The sequence below is a fragment of the Lagenorhynchus albirostris genome, chromosome 3 (genome assembly GCF_949774975.1).
Source record: "Lagenorhynchus albirostris chromosome 3, mLagAlb1.1, whole genome shotgun sequence".
Classification (NCBI taxonomy): Eukaryota; Metazoa; Chordata; class Mammalia; order Artiodactyla; family Delphinidae; genus Lagenorhynchus; species Lagenorhynchus albirostris.
Window position 1 is genome coordinate 171090597 of NC_083097.1, and position 18605 is coordinate 171109201.

The 18605-nt window shown below is 58.1% G+C and overlaps 1 protein-coding gene across 5 annotated transcripts in view; it reads left to right on the plus strand.

The window, feature by feature from the left end:
• The first annotated feature begins 706 nt into the window (after nucleotides 1-706).
• The window catches only part of SHC2 (SHC adaptor protein 2), a 30000-nt gene continuing 12101 nt past the window's right edge, over nucleotides 707-18605 (plus strand). For 2 of the 5 annotated variants that reach the window (XM_060145904.1, XM_060145905.1), the window contains exons 1-7: nucleotides 707-1180; nucleotides 15435-15505; nucleotides 17288-17348; nucleotides 17463-17582; nucleotides 18106-18159; nucleotides 18288-18339; nucleotides 18424-18550. In XM_060145904.1, coding sequence (XP_060001887.1) covers nucleotides 707-1180; nucleotides 15435-15505; nucleotides 17288-17348; nucleotides 17463-17582; nucleotides 18106-18159; nucleotides 18288-18339; nucleotides 18424-18550 — 959 coding nt within the window. Of the gene's footprint in view, nucleotides 1181-1645; nucleotides 1665-10112; nucleotides 10132-15434; nucleotides 15506-17287; nucleotides 17349-17462; nucleotides 17583-18069; nucleotides 18160-18287; nucleotides 18340-18423; nucleotides 18551-18605 lie in introns of those variants that run through there. The other 3 variants (XM_060145906.1, XM_060145908.1, XM_060145907.1) reach the window with 3 other exon arrangements.

Genomic DNA, 18605 nt, shown 5'->3' on the forward strand with positions numbered 1-18605 from the left:
GCCTGGGAGGCTCAGGCCCTGGAGTTCAGTTGAGTTGATGCCGGACGGGGCCCCCCAGAAATGGAGGAGGAGCCCGTGACCCTCCGGCCCGCGCCCCTGGCTTACAGCCGGGGAAAGTGAGGCCCAGGGCAAGGCAGCGTAGGGCCCGAGTCTGCGCTGCGTGTCCTCGGGCGCACACCCCTTCCCCTCTCGGAGCCTCAGTTCCCCTGTCGGGAAATAAAGCAGGGCCTGATTTTCAAGTACTTCCGGCAGGAACAGAGGGGCTAAGCTTAGGGGCTGGGGCGCTCTCCTTCCTTGACCGCGCCTCCGCCCCTCTCCAGACCTGTTTCCCGACGGCGAGAAGGGAAGAAACGAAGTGATTTATAAGTCTCTCCCGCCTCTGTGCTTCTAGGAACTCGGGCGACGGGTGGGGGGCGAAGTGAGGGGTCGCTGCCCCGGCCCTGGGTTCGAAACTTCGCTCCCTCCCTGGCTGCCGGACCCGAGTCAGCGCTCGTGCCCTGGGCGGGCCTCAGTTTCCCCAGCCTCCCCGCCGGGCACCGGGGAGCCAAGGGCCGGGGGTCCCAGGGGCGCAGCCCCCCGCGGCTGCGCGCTGGGCCGGACGGATGACATCACCGGGCCGGGGGCGGGGAGCGAGCGGGAGGGAGCGGGAGGGCCTCCTCCGCGCCAGGCTCAGCGCCCGGTCGGGCTCGGTCGGGCGGCCGCGGCCATGACGCAGGGTCCGGGCGGGCGCGCGGCCCCCCCGCCCCCCGCACCCCCGGAGCCTGAGGCGCCCACCACCTTCTGCGCGCTGCTGCCGCGCATGCCGCAGTGGAAGTTCGCGGCCCCAGCCGGCTTCCTGGGCCGCGGCCCGGCGGCGGCGCGGGCTGCGGGGGGCGCGGGGGCGGCGGGGGGAGCCGAGCCCGAGCCCGAGCCGGCCGGCTCGGCCGGCGTCCCGGCGCTGGCGGCGGCGGTCCTGGGCGCCTGCGAGCCGCGCTGCACCGCGCCCTGCCCCCTGCCTGCGCTCAGCCGCTGCCGGGCTGCCGGGGCGCGGGGGTCGCGGGGCGCGCGGGGGGCAGCCGGGCCCCCGGACTCCGCCGCCGACGAGTGGATCCGCAAAGGCAGCTTCATCCACAAGCCGGCGCACGGCTGGCTACACCCGGACGCCAGGGTCCTGGGGCCCGGGGTCTCCTACATCGTTCGGGTGAGTGGGCCGGCGCGACCCTGAGATCCCATCCTCCCCGGAGCCCCAGCCTGGGCACAGGGGCTCCCATCCCCCACTTCTTTCTCTGGGACACTCTGGACCCCGAGAGCCAGGTCTCTTTCCGTCCTTCCTTCTCTCCCCATCACCCTAGACCCCCATCGCCAGCCCGCGCTCAGCGGGCCGCCCCCACTCGGGAGGCGCTGGGGTCCAGGTTCCCACGGCGTCACGTGGGGAGGGGCGGGGAGAGGGCGGCTGGTGGGAGGGGGGCACGCATGCGCGGGTTAAGCGGAGCCCCCGTTCCGTCGGCCACCGTCTGCGGGGGGGCGGGGGAGGACGCGGGTGGGGGCGTCCTGATACCCAGACCCCCACTGAAACCTCCTTCCCAGACTACAGAACCGGAGACCTCGGCCTGAGGTGGGGCGCAGAAAGGCCGGGCCCCGCTAGGCCCCAGGATTCGAGATGTGAGACTCCGGGAACTTGGAAGGTGCTGTAAGGGAACAGGTCTTCATTTGTCCTGGTTTTATTATGAACCTTTTGGACGTACGGAGACGTGGGCCGTTGGCCGGCCCGTACTAGCACCCACGCCTGTGAACGTTGCACGCTCCCCGCTCAGCCTGTCTGCCCCTGTGTGTAGTTTTTGATGAACCGTCAGGAGGCAAGCGGCCCCGGGGGAAGATGCTCCGTAAAATGCTTCCGTGCGGCCCCCTGGCCCACCGGGGCCCTGCTCGTCCACAGGTCATTGTCACATCCAGGGTCCGGCAGTATTCACAACGCCTCAGTCTGATTTTTGGGGCCAGGATCCTGGAGGTCTGTGTCTTTGCAGTTGGTTGTTTTGTCTTTGGTTCTTTTACAATCTCTCCCCCCCTCGCCCACCACCCCCGTACTGTGTTGAATAGTATCCCCCCAGATTCATGACCTTCGGAACCTGTGAATATGGTTTTTATTTGGAAATCGAGTCTTTGTCGACATAATCAAGTTAAGATGAGATCACACTGGATTAGGGCGGTGTATTGGATAAGAAGAGGGAGATTTGGACACAAACGCACCGGGAGGGCCCACGTGACAACAGGGGAGAAATGGAGCGATGCGTCCACAAGCCAAGGGACACTGAGGGTGGCCGCTCACCACCACCAGACGCTGGAAGAGGCGGGAAGGGCCCTCCCCTGAGCCCATCACCGCCAGGGAGCAGGGCCCTGTCACACCTTGATTCCCAACTTCCAGCTTCCAGAACAGTAGGGTCAGGGTTAGATTTCTGTTGTGTTAAGCCCCCAGTTTGTGGTGCTTTGTTGTGGCGGCCCCCAGTGGCCTTGACTCTTGTCCATGTGTGGTCCAGGCAGGGTCCACTGCATCCCGGAAGCCTGTTAGACATGCCGGGCCTCAGGCTGCCCCAAACGCTGGGTCTGCCTGTTCTCTCCTGGCGTCTTCTAACTTGGCTGTGGCCCCTTCTTTTGCTGAATCTCAGCTTCACTGGATTCAAGACTGATTTTGTAGTGAGATGTTTTGTGGGTGATGCCTTGGGCTTCAAACCACATCCCCTCAGGGGCGAGCTGTGTCTGCTCACTGGCCATGGCCACGGGGATTAGGAGTGTTCAGAATTCAGATACTCGTGTTGTTGAAGTGCAGGCTGTTGGATTATTCCAATGATCTTGACGGTTTTTTTTTTTTTTTTTTTTTTTTTGGTGGTACGCGGGCCTCTCACCGTTGTGGTCTCTCCCATTGCGGAGCACAGGCTCCAGACGCGCAGGCTCAGCGGCCATGGCTCACGGGCCCAGCCGCTCCGCGGCATGTGGGATCTTCCCGGACCGGGGCACGAACCCGTGTCCCCTGCATCGGCAGGCGGACTCTCAGCCACTGCGCCACCAGGGAAGCCCGATCTCGACGTTTTCATCGATGCAGCAAATATTTAATGCATGCCTCGCCCTGCCAGGTGCTGATGGTATCGTAGGAAATGGGAAAGATCTGATCCCTGCTCTTACGGGGCTCAGATTTCTAGAGGGAGAGGCTGACAGTAAATAAATAAGAGACAAACAGGGAAATGGCAGACACTGGTAGATGCTGTGCAGAAATTACAATCGAGTGATGTCAGAGCAAGAGACTGGTGGCTGCTTTTAGCCGGGCTGGTGGGCGAGGCGCCTCTCAGGAGATGCCATTTAAGCTGAGACCTGAAGCCACTGCGGCCCCAGACGTGAAACGATTGGGGAGAGAGAGTCCGTGGCAGGGGCTCAGCGGGCACATTTGGGGAGTCGCCGGAGACCCACGTGGTGGGGCTGATGGAGGAAGACAAGAGCAGGAATAAGATTTGGGGGCTGTGGGGAGAAGCTGGGCTTTGGATGGCTCTAGGCAGGGTCGCAGGGCAGCGTTGGAGCTGAAAGGATCTTTCCTGTGGAAATGGGCTGGAGGTGGGGCTGGAAGGGCAGCAGAGAGACCTCGGAGGTGGCTGGGGAGCAGTCGGGTTAGCGGATGCAATGGGCCAGGGCAGCGTGGGGCTGGGGAGAGAGGGACCAGAGCATCCACGTTGGGAGACAAGCCAGCGGGAGTCGCTGGCTGATGGGTGTGGTGCCCTGACTCAGGCTCCCTGGAGAGGCGTGGCCCCGCGGGGCCTGAACCAGCCTCCGTGGCCTGCTGCTCCCCTGGGAGCCGCTTGTCTGCCTGCACCTGCCTCCACCAGGTGTCCTGGGAGCCACGGAGTCCCCTCCCGGTTCACAGAGAAGTGTGAAGTGAAGGCAGGAGCAGCCGTATCCCAGATTACACAGGGACAGGCAGGTCCGACCCTGGGTCCTCAAGAGGGGATGTGTGTCCCCACTTATGTAAGGTGGGGAAACGGAGGCACAGGGAGGCAGGGCAGTTACATGGTGAGAATCCAGGACCAGACCCAGAGCTGAGGCTCCTCTCAGAGCCTGAACTCGTTGCCACCTGGCAACTACCAGGGTGGTTGGCAGACTAACGGCCCCAAAGACGTCCCCGTCCTGGTCCCGGGCCCCGAGGATGTGTCACCTCACAAGGCAGAGAGGACTTTGCAGGAGGGATTAAGTTAAGAACCCCGAGATGGGGAGGACCCTCGATTCCCCGGGGGGCCCAGCGTCATCCCAGGGTCCTTATAAGAGGGAGGCGGGAGAGTCAGAGGCAGAGAGAGACGGGAGATGCTGCGCTGCTGGCTGTGAGGATGCAGTAGGGGCCACGAGCCAGGGGTGCGGTCCCTCTAGAAGCTGGAGAAGGCGGGAACCGATGCTGCCCTGGAGCCTCCGGAAGGACCAGCCCTGCCCACGCCTGGATTTAGCCCCGTGAGGCCCCAGTCGGACTTCTGACCTCTAGAACTGTAAGGGAATACATTTATGTTAAATTTGTGGTAATTCGTTACAGCAGCAAGAGGAAACTAATACAGCAGCTGACTCACCTACCTGATGTCACAGAACCCTCACAAAACCCTGGAATGGTCCCTGTTTTGAGACAAGAAAAGGGAGACTAAGCGAGCAGTGATGCAATCAGGGCACCTGGGTTTCTAGACGCTAGTGTGGAGCCTCCAACCCTGAGATTTCCTACCCAGTTTCTAGGGGAGGAAACGGAGGCACAGCCGCGTCAAGGAGCCGGTGAGGGTGGGAGCAGCTGTGGTGCCCTTAGCGGCATCGCGGCAGTCCTGACCCAGAGCAGTTTAGACCCACGACGACATCGATCATCTCACGGGAGAAGCAGCCCCGGGCGGGTGGCGGCTCTGGGGTTGGTTAATTTCACAGCTTGGGGACCCTGTCATGGATTCACATTCTTTTCATCTGTGTTGGGGGTGAATAGTGTCCCCAGCCTGATTTGGAAATAGGGTCTTTGCAGATGTCATTGGGTAAGAAGAGGTCCCCCTGCATTAGGGTGGCCCTGGACCAAGTGACTGGCGGCCTTGAGAGAAAGCCACGTGAGGACACGCGTGCAGACGCTGGCCACGCAGCTCGAGGCCAGGGAGGCAGGAGGGCAGCTACAGCGGAGGCCGGAAGGGGCGGGAGGGAGCCTCCCCTGTAGCCTCCGGGAGGACCCGGCCCTGCGACACCTGGGTGAGGGGTGTCTGGCCTCCAGGACTGGGAGACAAGAAACGTCTGCTGTTTTGAGCCATCCAGCTTGTGGGGCTTTGGCACAGCCATCCCCAGAAACGCATGCAGCACCCTTGCCGTGCTTTTCCTTTCTCAGATCAGTTCCTCTGTCCCCTCACCCTCCAGAAAAGAGCCCTCACCTGCCAGGTCCTTCTGTGAATAAGGATGCCTTTTCTGGAAAGCCCCAGACAGTGTCCTGTGACGTTCCCTAAACTGCCCGTGGGACTAGCCTAGACCAGTGCCGCCCAGAGGCGGACGTGGAATGTTCCAGATCCGTGCTGTCCCATTGGTAGCCACGTGTGGCCACGAGCACTGGAATGGGGCTGGGGCAGCTGAAGAACTCAACTTTAAGTCTGCTTCATTTTAAGCTAAGTTCAAGTGGTCGCCTGGCACTTCGCCCCCCTGTTGGACGGCTCTGGTCTAGATGGATACTTGCCCCGTCTGTGGATCCATCCCGTTTCCTTCCATCGGGGCTGTTTCCACGCCGGGCACTTCTCCTTTTGTTCCCGAGTCCAAGCTTGTACTGGTCTATGCAGGACAGGCCAGTAAATCGAGAGCCGAGTCGTTGGGGCAAGGAATAGCGACTTGATCTGGAGAAGACAGTGGACTTGCGTCCCAAAGAGCCATCTTCCCTGAGAGAGCGTGCAGGATTCTTCCATACTGAAAGGGGCGGGTCTAAAGCCAAGCACTTCCTGGTTCCCGTCAGCCTCCGGAGGGCAGGTGTTAATTTCTTCCTCCTGCAGGAGGCAGGTTTCCCGGAGATGGGCCATTGTGTTTAATTTAAGCTTTCAGGCAACATCCCCATAGCGATTAGTTTGTAATAGAATACAAGGTTTCTTCCCTATTACACTTTTACGAAAATTCTACTAACAAGCCCCTTCTGCTTTTCGAGGTGCCCTCACCATGCGCTCTCTCGAGTTTCTCACGAGGAAGGCTTTGAATGGGGCACAGAGAGACCTAGAGCTGCCCCAGGGGCCCAGGCCTGGCTGTCTCCACCGCCCAGTCTTTCCTGAAGGCTGGTCTCGTAGGTGGTGGTGTGTGGGGAACCTTGGGAGGTTAGCTGTGCTCAGGTGTTTTTAGCTGCAAATGCAGCTGATTCCTTGAAGGCAATGGGGTAGGATGGCTCCAGGGTGGATTACTTCAATGACTTGAGCATATCCCTGAAGCCCCAGGTCTTTCCATCTTTTCCACTGCCGTCTTCAGCATGCTGGCTTAGCCGTCCTCATGGTCACAAAAGAGCGGCCACAGCACCAGGTATCGCATGCAGATCCAACCATGTCCACTGGAAGAAAAGGCCATCCCTTTCGTTCTTCTCCCCACACCTCGCTGGCCGGAGGTGTCAAGTTCCATTCGTGGCAGGGGAGGTGGGCCACCAAATTGGCTTGAACCAATGGTGAGCAGAGTGTGGTGCCCAGACCTCGGGGAACTTGTTATAAATGCACATTCTTGGGCTCCACCCCAGACCTGCTGCGTCAGAAACTCTGGGGTGGGCCTGGTGAACGATGTTTTACCAGCCTGCCGGCTGATTCCAACACCCACTCGTGTTTGAGAACCACCAGCCTGAGCCAGCTGCTTGCAATACCGTTGAATTAACCACTGCTCATTTATAACTAGTGTTTGGTAACCTCCACCCTGAAATGAACATCACGTATATAACACCTACCTGCACATTTATCCCCCCCAAAATCAATACGAGGTAACAAAACAGCAATAAAAAGGAGAAACACAGAGGCAGCAATTCACAGTAACATAGAATATGTTTCAGTGTGTAAACGCGTAAGCTTCTCTAGGCGCACAGCGACAGAGACAGGAGCCACCGTTCACACGACAGCTACAAACAGCTCCAGGGTTACTCTGGCAGCTCCAGTACCACCATTAGAGTTGCTGCAGGCCGTGTGATTCTCAAAACAGCGGACAACTCTTGGTAAAGCCTGAACGACACACGATGAAGCCTTCTGTCAACATACAAGATAGTTTCAAGTTTCATTACATTCGATGCATATTAAAACCATACCAGAAAGTTAAGCATAGAATTACTATGTGATCCAGAAATTCTACTCCTTGGTATACACCCGAAAGAGCCGGAAGATGATAAGTATATGACTGGCTATATGGGTGAGGTTGAGTGAGTGTGTGTGTGTGTGTGTGTGTGTGTGTGTGTGTGTGTGTGTGCATCTAGGGAGGAGATAAGTATTTTTCTCTTATGGGAATTGAGCAGGAACTCAGATATTTGCACACCCATGTTCATAGCAACACTATTGACAACAGCCAAAAGGCAGAAACACCCAGCTGTCCGTTGATGGATGAATGAATAAAACGTGATCCAGCCACACAGTGGAACATCACTCGGCCTTAAAAAGGAAGGCGGTTCTGACGCCTGCTACACCAGGGATGACACTTGAGGACGTGACGCTCAGTGAGAGAAGCCAGCCACAGCACAGATACTGTGTGATTCCAGGCACAGGGGCTCTCTGCGGGAGTCACATCCACAGAGACAGGAAGTAGACGGTGGGGGCCAGGGGCTGGGGGAGGGGTGGGGAGTCGGCGTTTCACGGGGACAGAGCTTCAGTTTGGGGAGATGGGAAAGTTCTAGAGATGGATGGTGGGGATGGTTGCACGACAATGTGAAGGTGCTCGATGCCACTGAGCTGTGCGCTTACAAACGGTTAAGATGTTAAATTGAACGTTACGTGTATTTTGCCACGGTAGAAAAGAAAACAAACAAAAAATGCCCTTAGATGCTTCGAGTTCTGTGTAAAATGGTGTTAGGTTGGAGTCGTGGTGAATGGTGAGGGCTTTTCACAAACGCGAACGCCCAGGAGGATGCTCTGAAGTCCTTGGGGACCCAGGACCAGCGTCAGTGCAGGGCTCCCCAGATTTTGGAGGAGTGCGCCCCACGATTTTGCAGGCTGCCCCTGAGTTTGTGTTGGCCCTCAGCTGGGCTCGTGATGCTCGCGGCGGGCTCGCCTTGTGCGTTTTTGGCAGGGAGCATGGAGGCCGGCTCTGCCAGCCTCTGTGCGTCTGGTCGGGAGGCAGGGGTGCCCGTGCATCCCGACGCGGCTGCTGGAAACTTTGATCGCTTGGTGTACGGGGGAGAGTGGCGTCCCCCCAGGTTCATGTCCGCTGGGCCTCAGAATGTGACTTCATTTGGAAATAGGGTCTTTGCTGGTGCAATGAGGTTAAGGTGAGGTCCTCCTAGAGCAGGATGGACCCTAGATCTAGTGTGACTGATGTCCTTCTCAGAAGAGGGAAATCTGGACACAGACACACAGGGAGAGGCCACGTGACCACAGAGGAAGGGGCCGGAGGGATGTGTCTGCAAGCCCAGGCCTGCTGGCCACCGCCAGTAGCTGGAAGAGGCAGGAAGGGCCTCCCTTGGGCCTCCAGCTGGGGCGCGGCCCTGCTTCACCTGGATGCTGGGCGTCCGAGCCCCAGGACTGGGAGACACGGAGTCTCTGTTGTTCGAGGCCGCCCCCCAGGAGACTAACGCACTCAGTTAAGGCGATGTTTCTCCCTGGTCAAGGCCCCATTTGTTTCCGTTATAATCAATACATATCTGTGGGGATGTACTTTTTTTTGGTCAGACCTTTAAAAGGGAAGGGTAACATAGGTGTGTTCAAATGTGCAAAGGCAGTCCGCTGCTGCCCGGGGCCCCCTCGCCGGCCCCACCAAGTCCCCACCATCCGGGCCCCTCCGCCCAGAGCCTTGTGTGTCTGTTCCTCAACTGCATCTGTGGAGGGGGGACTCTGACACTCTGCAAGCAGCCTGGTGCCCAACAAACGTTCACTAACTCGTCTTAGCAAAAATGGACAGTTCTGCCTGGATGGACACTTCTCATTTTGCTAATTACGTGTTTATTTTAATGGTTATTAGGAAACACTGCTAGGCATCAAACCCAAGTTTTATGGTAGCAATATGCAGTTTCCTCTTTTCTTCATGCCACATTTTTTCTTTCTTTCTTTTTTTTTGTTTTGGTCGCACCATGCGGCTTGTGGGATTTTAGTTCCCCGACCTGGGGTTGAACCCGGGCCCTCGGCCATGAGAGCTCAGAGTCCTGAACATGGAATGCCAGGGAATTCCCACTCATGCACATTTTCTTTTCTTTTTCTGTTTTTGCTTTCTCCTTTTTGTTTTTGTTTCCCCATGCACATTTTTTAAAAAACTGAGATGTAATTCAGTGTCATAAAACTTACTCATTTAAGCTGTACGATTTAGTGGTTCTTAGTGCCCTTGCAGATTTGTGAAACACTCATTATGATCTAGTTCCAGAACATTCTCATGACCCCAGAGGAAGCCCCGTCCCCATGAAGTCACTCTGCACCCCCTCCCTGTCCCCTGACAACCAGGAACCCACTCCCTGTGTCTGTGGATTGGCCTGTCCTGGACGTTTCCCATCAGTGGAACCACACGCCATGTGTCCTTCTGTGTCTGGCTTCTCTCACTGAGCGTCGTGTCCTCAGGGTCCATCCACGTGGTAGCGAGTGGCGGGGCTTCTCTCCTCTTCATGGCCAAGTAATGTTCCAGTGTGTTGGACGGATGACATTTTGTTTATCCATTCACCAGTTTATGGACTTTGGGGGGGTTTCCTACAGTTGCCTTCAGAAATAAACTCAGTTATGTTTATAAATGGAGTTTATTTAAAATGAAAACGCTAAGTAGTAATGGTACAGGACCTATAGCACCGTGAGGGGTGGCGCGTCCTGCGGGGAGTGTGGTGAGCTGGGTGCTCGTCCTGTGTCCGCCCTGGTGTGCTGTGTGAACTCGGCTGGGTCCCTTTCCTGCTCTGAGCCTCAGTTTTCCCACTTGTAACTCAGTTTTCCCCTTACATCCTAGGGCCGGCTCTGGGTGGCCTCTGTTTCTGTGTTGGCGAAGGGGAAGGTGGGCTGCAAATCCGCCGTTTGGGGTCCCCTCCCGGCCTTCTCTGTCGGTCTCCCGGGGGCAGCTGTAACAAACTGGGAGGTTAAAACTACAGAAATGTATCCTCTCCCGGTTCTGGAGGCCAGACGTCCAAAATCAAGGTGTCGGCAGGCTGGTTCCTTCTGAGGCTCTGAAGGCGAGTCTGTCTCCAAGCGTCTGGGGCCGCAGCCCTGCCTCCATCTCCACATGCTTCTCCCTACGTGTCTGTCCCTCAGCCCCCCTCTGCCTTTCTCCCGTGAGGACGTGTGGCATCGGATTTAGGGCCGATCCTAAATCCAGGACCGTCTGACCCTGACATCCTTAACCTGGTTGTATCAGCAGAGGTTCCCTTCCACTAAGGTCCCTCTCACAGGCTGTGAGGCTGGGCATGTGGACAGAGCCTTGGGGCTGTCACCCACACACCACGGCTGGCCTTCCGAGACGTTGGGATCCTAGGTCAGAGGTCGTGCTCCCTGGCAGGCCCGAGGCTGAATTTGACCTCTGCCTTTTTTTTTTCTTCTATTTAAAAATAAAAATTCCTTGTCATTGTTTACAAATTGGGGTGTTTCAGGCAAAAGCCCTGGATATCAGGTGGTCTGGCAGCACTGGGCCCCTCTGGCCCCTGAGCGTGTCGTTTGCTGCCGTCTTCACCGCCTCCTGCAGGGCCGGGGGGCGCTCCAGAGCCCAGGCTGTGGGTTCAGATCCTATTTCTGCCGCCTACGACCTGTGACTGCCAACGGGTTACAGAGCCCTCGGGGCTGTTTCCTGAGGGTCATGTTGCTGCGCAGTGCGGGCTTTGGGTGGAGCGGGCTGACAGGTCATGTGCGCAGCACACTTGGAACAGGGCCCGGCATGCGACAAGCGGCTTATCAGTGTCATCGCTGCCCGGCAGGCGCTTCAGCCACCTGCTTACCTTCCCTGCCTTCGTAGTGTGTTCTCCACCCTCCGGGAAGGGGACCCGTGTTGCATCTCCTCTCCCGTGCAGTTGAGTCATGCACCCACTTCACCCGGGGGGAGGCTGGGGGTACTGGGAGGATTTCAATCACACAACCAGAATGAGCTGTACACTGGTTAGGGTGAATGAGACCCCTCAGACCCTGGGGCCCTGCAGCACGGATGCCCCACGCAGACGCATGCTCTGTTAGAGGGAGGGTACCTGTTGAGCCGCCAGCACCCAGCAAAGCTGTCCACTCAGTGTGAGAGTCTGCTTTGGGGGCAGGGGCCACAGCTAATTCTCTTCGAGGTTCTACGTGTCTAACGCACGCCTGGCACATAGTCCCTGCGGACCTGTCTATCCGTCCCTCCATCTACCTGTCCATCCACCACCCATCCATCATCCATCATCCTTGCATCATCTGTCATCCATCCGTCCATCTATCCATCCATCCATCATCCACCATCCATCATCCATCCATCATCCATCATTCACCCATCCTCCATCCATCGTTCATCCATCCTCCATCCATCCATCGTCCATCATCCATCCATCATCCATCTTCAATCCATCCATCCATCATCCATCCATCATTCATCCATCGTCCATCCACCCATCGTCCATCATCCACTCATCAGCCATCATCCATCATTCACCCATCCTCCATCCATCATTCATCCATCGTCCATCCATCCATCGTCCATCATCCATCCATCATCCATCTTCAATCCATCAATCCATCATCCATCCATCATTCATCCATCATCCATCCACCCATCATCCATCATCCACTCATCAGCCATCATCCATCATTCACCCATCCTCCATCCATCCATCATCCATCGTCCATCCATCCATCGTCCATCATCCATCCATCATCCATCTTCAATCCATCCATCCATCCTCCATCATTCACCCATCCTCCATCCATCGTTCATCCATCCATCCTCCATCCATCCATCATCCATCTTCAATCCATCCATCCATCATCCATCCTCCATCATCCATCCATCCTCCATCCATCCTCCATCATCCATCCATCCTCCATCCATCCTCCATCCATCCATACATCGTCTATCATCCATGCAATGAAGGTGAGACACATCAGTTCACCTCCCTGCTTAAAGCTGTCCCACGGCCCCCCAAGTTGGTCACAATGAAACCCAGCTCCTCATCACAGCTCCAGGGTCCCACATCCTCTCATCTCTCATTGCTCCAGCCACGCTGGAGTGAGTCTGGTCTCTCCAAGCTGGTTCCCGCTTCTGGCCTGTACTTGCTGTTCCCTTTGGCCTGGATCTTCACTTGCCTTACTCCCTCTCTTCTCCTGGTCACTGTCTAGGGAGCTTCTGCTGTGTAACAAACCATCGCACAACCTAGTGCATGGAAACAACACACACTTTTTATTTCCTGTGGTGCTGTGGGTCGGCTGGGGCTGAATGGTCTCCTCCTTCACATGGCGATTGTCAGCTGGGGAGATGGGGGTGGGCCATGTGTCTCGTCATCAGGCAGGGTACCCCGGCAGGGTCGCAGGGTCCCAAGAGCAGCAGGGGAGCAAACTCCGGTGACGGGTGACCGTGCCTGTCCGTGTGCTGCTTGCATTACGGCCAACCCAGGGCCTGGATGGGGGAGGGGAGGAACTGGTGGCCACTTTTACAGTCAGCCAACGGCATCTGTAGAAGCAGCTACTGTGTCCTGCTAGAGCCTGTCACCCACACATGTGCATGCGCACACACACAAACACACAGTGTCCGCACATGCTGTGTGCACGTGTGTCCTCCTTGGCCCCCTTGTCCACACAAAAGGCACTGTGGCTTCTAGTCGGCACCTTGCTCTTTTCACAGCTGCAGACTCTTCCATTCCCAGCACCGCGATTTATTTCGGTTCAGCAAAGATACAGGCTGCCCAGTTAAACGTAAAGTTCCCATGAACACGAACAATTGTCAGTATAAGTATGTTTTGTGCGTTATTTGGGACATACACTAAGACGATATTAATCGTTTATGGGAAATTCCAACCTAACTGGCGTCCTGGGTTGGACCTCAAAACCCTAGATGTGTCAAGTTTTGGGGTGTCTGCAATTTCTTGTTTATTCCTCCAGTGCTGCAAGTCCCGCAGGAAGGGAGGGGCAGGCGGCCGGGGGCAGGGCACCCCCGGGGCCAGCATAGGAAGGCATACTCCGCGCACGGGGCTGTGGTGGCAGTAAATACCTGCGCACCTGCCCCAGCACCAGTCCTGCGGGGGTGGGGGTGGGGTGGGGGCGGAGCCCTGGGGGGAAGGTGGATTATGGCTCCCAACAGCCACCTGTGCACACAGAGGGAGCCTGCAGTCTGGTGTGTCTGTGGGATAAAGTCCTCAAAATGGAGTTTCAGGGTCAAAGCATGTGTGCGTGTATCATTTTTTAAAAGCCGAGGGGACTTCCCCGTGGCACAGTGGCTACGACTCCATGCTCCCAGTGCGGGAGGCCAGTTCGATCCCTGGTCAGGGAACTAGATTCCACATGCATGCCGCAACTAAAGACCCCGCATTCCGCAACTAAAGATCCTGCATGCCGCAATGAAGATCCCGCATGCCGCAACTAAAGAAAAAAGATCCCACATGCTGCAACTAAAAAATCCTGTGTGCTGCGACTGAGACCCGGCACAGCCAAATAAGTAAGTAAATAGATAAATATTTTTAAAAATTGAGGTAAAATTCACATAACTAAGTTAACCATTCACCATTATTTATTTCTTTCCTTCTTTCTTTTCTTTTTTTTTTTTTTTGGACTGTGTCAGGTCTTAGTTGCGGCACACGGGATCTTTCGTTGCGGCGCCCGGGCTTCTCTCTAGTTGTGGCCTGTGGGTTTTTTTTCTCTCTCTAGTTGTGGCTCGCGGGCTCCAGGGCGCATGAGCTCTGTAGTTTGTAGCACGCGGGCTCTCTCGTTGAGGTGCGCAGGCTCAGTAGTTGTGGTGCGTGGGCTTAGTTGCCCCGTGGCCTGTGGGATCTTAGTTCCCCGACCAGGGATCGAACCCGCGTCCCCTGCATTGGAAGGCAGATTCTTTACCACTGGACCACCAGGGAAGTCCCTACCATTAACATTTTGTTTTTCTTTTTTTAATTTTCTTTTTAAAATTTATTTATTTTTGGCTGCATTTGGTCTTTGTTGCTGCACGCAGGCCTTACCCAGTTGCGGCGAGCTGGGGTCACTCCCCCCTGCAGTGCGCGGGCTTCTCATTGCGGCGGCTTCTCTTGTTGCAGAGCACGGGCTCTAGGCGCGTGGGCTCAGTAGTTGTGGCTCGCAGGCTCCAGAGCGCAGGCTCAGTAGTCGTGGCGCATGGACTTAGTTGCTCCGCGGCATGTGGGATCTTCGCGGACCAGAGCTCGAACCCATGTCCCCTGCATTGGTAGATGGATTCCCAACCACTGCGCCACCAGGGAAGTCCCCCATTGACCGTTTGAAATCACAGTACAGTGGTATTTAGTACATTCACAAGGTTGTGCAACCACCAAATCTATCTAGTTCCAGAACATTCCATCAACCCCAAAAAAACCCCGTCCCCGTTAGCTGTCACCCCCTACGCCCCTCCCCAGCCCCTGACAACCATGAACCCACTCTCTGTCCCTGTGGATTTTCTTGTCCTGGACGTTTCCCATCAATGGGATCACATGACAGACTCTGCAAATGGCTGTGCCAGGTTCCCTCCCAGCTGTGCAGACAGCACGTTGGGGGGTGCTGGTGGCCGTCGTCTGGCCACCCTGCCCCACCCCTCCCCCGGCTGTTCCTGCCTTCTCTGTCCCTCAGCATCGTCTCTTGGAGATTTTGAATTACCGAATTACCTTCCGTAGAAATGGTAATCTGGGCAGGGGTGGGCACACTCTCCCTGGAAAAGGTCAGACAGTCAAAGCTTTGGGCTTCGCGGGCCAGACGTCCTCTGTCCCGGACCCTGGGGACGCAGAAGTGAACAGGGTCGCCACCGTCCAGTCCTCCTGGGCTGACCTTCTAGTGGAGCAGAAAGAGAATGAACAGCAGATGGTTAAACGAACAGCCAGGACTGAGCCTGGAGGAATCCACCGCTTCCAGGGAACAACTCCCTTACAGTCAGGGAGGGCAGCTCTGAGGAGGTGACCGGGAGCCTGGAGCTGGGGAAGGAAGCAGTCCGCAAATAGATGGGGGAAGGGACGGCTGGGGCTGGCTGGTGCAAAGGCCCTGTGGCAACCAGGCTGGGCCTCATAAGGACAGAGGCGGGGGCTGGAGCCCAGGGTGGCGGGAGGGGAGGGCGGACGGCTCGCTGGAGGGAAGGCCTGGGTTCCACGGTCAGGCCCCAGCTGGGCTCTGCTGGGCTGGCGCTCACCCTGTGCTCTCTCCCCTCAGTACATGGGCTGCATCGAAGTCCTCCGTTCCATGCGCTCCCTGGACTTCAGCACTCGCACCCAGCTCACCAGGTGAGGCCCAGCTGCGGGGGTGGGGGGGTCTGGTGTGTAGCTCTGAGCTGGGAGGTGAGGGTGGTGGACTCGGCGACAATTCCCTCCCCCTTCCCGGCTTGGGGAGCAGTGCTCTGCAGGGTCAGAGCGATCTGGGGTGGGGCACAGTCCCAGCTCTGTCCCCGCCTGCCGGTCACCCACGCTCTCCGGACCCCAGATGATCTCCTGGAGACGACAGCGCATCCCTCAGAGAGTGTGTGGGTCCCACGAGGGGTGCTGAGGACGCCCCAGCATGTCCTGGCACCGGGGGGGGGGGGCGGTGCTGCTGGCTCCCGGTTGAGACTCAGGGCAGGGCTGCCAGGGGCTGGGAGCCCGTCCAAGGCGACCAGGGCATGCCCACCGTCCTGGTTTTTTTTGGTGCAGAGAAGGCATGGTGGTGTCGTGATGTTCCGAGCTGCCTGGACCTGAGTCACGTAGAGTCAAGGGTACAACCGGGGCTGAGGCAGGAGGGGCCCCCATTGTTTTGCATGTTGAAAACTGACTGAGTGCATTCACCAGAGACATTAAAAAACTCTATTGAGATATAATTCACCCAATCAAAGTGTACACCCAAACTCTACTGAGATATAATGCACCCAATCAAAGTGTACACCCAAACACTACTGAGATATAATTCACCCAATCAAAGTGTACAATTCGATGTATTTTGCTGTTTTCCAAGTTATGCAACCATCACCGCGATCTAATTCCAGAACATTCCATCACCCTGAAAGGAAGCCCCGTCCCCATTAGCAGTCACCCCACCCCCTCCCCATCCCCTGACAACCACGCAGCCACTCTCTGTGTCTGTGGATCTGCCTGTTCTGGATGTATCCCATCCGTGGAATCACACCCTGTGTGTCCTTCTGTGTCTGGCTTCTCTCACTGAGCATCGTGTTCTCAGGGTCCGTCCACGCTGTAGCGAGTGTCGGGGATTCCCCCCTTCTCAGGGTTGAGTGATGGTCCCGTGTGTGGAGGGACCACATTGTGTTTATCCATCTTCAGCTGGTGGCCGTTCGGGTGCTTTCGACCTTTCGGGCTGTTGTGAGTTGAGCTGCTGTGGCCGCCCACGGGCAGGCTTTGTGTGGACGTGTGTTTTCAGTTCTCCAGGGTGTGCACCTGGGGGTGGGATCGCTTCACACTTTGAGGAGCTACTGCTCCATTTTGCCTTCCCACCTGCGGGGTGAGGGCTTGGTTCCCCTCACGGCACTGACATTATTGAGGGCCTTCTGTGTGTCCATCTGACCCTCAGGACCTTGTTAAAGTTCCAGCCCCTCCGGAGGGATGAGCTGTTTCATGGAAGTCTCTCCCATTCTGTTGGGGAGGGTTGGTTCTGCCATTGCGTCTGGGGGCCCAGAGCAGAGGTCATCCTCTTATGCCACAGATGGGAATCTTGGCCAGCCTGTGGCCACACAGAACTTGGGGTTCAGGCTGAAGGGCTGTGTCAGCAACCCCAAATCTGACCCCCAAATCTGTCAAGTGGGCTGTGGCTCAGAGGTCCGCTGGTCACTGAGAAGGAAAGCTGGAGGGGGAGAGCCGAGGGCAGGGGCACCTGCGGGGCACACGGGGTGGGCGGCTGGGAGCCCGGAGCCCCTGGTCCAGGCTTCCAGGTGCCCCAGCGTTCCTCCCTCCTCTGAGCCCCTCCCCACTCAGGATCCACTGCACCCCTTCCTCAGCCCATCGCCCTCTGACCCCCCCCTTCTCTGAGCCTCTGCTCCCTCCACTCCAAGCTCTCTAAGCCCCCTCCCTCCTCCGCCCACACAGGGAAGCCATCAACCGGCTCCATGAGGCCGTGCCTGGCATCCGGGGCTCCTGGAAGAAGAAGGTGGGTGAGGGGCCCATGGCCTCCGGGTGGGAGCGAGTCGTGGCCATCCCGGGGCCTGCCCCAGCTGGAGCCCCACCGCGGGCCCACCTTCCCGGTGCCCTGTGCCCCCCGCAGGCCCCCAACAAGGCACTGGCCTCCATCCTGGGCAAGAGCAACCTGCGCTTCGCGGGCATGAGCATCGCCGTCAGCATCTCCATCGACGGCCTCAACCTCTCCGTTCCCGCCACGCACCAGGTGAGCGCCGCCCGCCCCTCCCCCCAGCCTCCGCCAGCCCCGCCCAGGGCGGGGTCTGTGGACTCACCTAGGTGAAGCCTGGAGGCATGCTGGGCGCGGGGCGGGGGTGGGGGGGTGGGGGGGGGTGGGCTTGGGTGAAGTGCAGGTGTTGGTGTGAACTGCGCACCGGGACGCGTGTGGATTTTAGCACGTGTGTCTGTGTGTCTGTGTCGGGGGTGTGGTGACGTGTCTGAGCCTGGCGCCCACGTGCACACGTGTGTGAATGCCCACCAGCGCGGGGCGGGTTTGTCCTCCCGTGCGGCCGCGTGGCCGTGGGTCTCAGCGTCCTGCCCTGGCTGCGGGGCTGCCCGTCCAGTGGGGCTCTCGGTCATCCTGGCGTACTGTCGAGGGGATGGCTCATCCCCTCACCCCTGTCCTTCCGGCCCCCCCCCCCCCGTGGCCTTGGTCTAGTGACCGGCCGAGCCCGTCTCCTCCCCCGACCCTGAAGCGGCAGCCCCGTGACTGGTGGTCTCTCTTCGGCCAGATCATCGCCAGCCACCACATGCAGTCCATCTCCTTTGCGTCGGGGGGTGACACGGTAAGGCCGGGACTGGGGGTGGACTCCCGGCCCCTCTGTCCCCCCAGCCCCGAGACCCCCTGCCTGTGCCCATCGGTCCCACCCCCCGTGTTGCTGGGACTCCTCCGCCCGCTGCCCTCTCTCCCCAGGACATGGTGGATTATGTGGCCTACGTGGCCAAGGACCCCATCAACCAGAGAGGTGAGGCCCGGGGGCGGGAGGGGCCCTTGGGCTGGAGCGCGTCAGCCAGCCGAGGCCCCGCTGACGCTGCGCCACGACCCCCAGCCTGCCACATCCTGGAGTGCTGCGAGGGCCTCGCCCAGAGCGTCATCAGCACCGTGGGCCAAGCCTTCGAGCTGCGCTTCAAACAGTACCTGCACAGCCCCCCCAGGGTTGTCGTCCCCCCGGGAAGGTACCGGCCTGCCCGCCCCGTCCCCCCGCACCTCTGCCGGCCCTGCCCCTCCTCC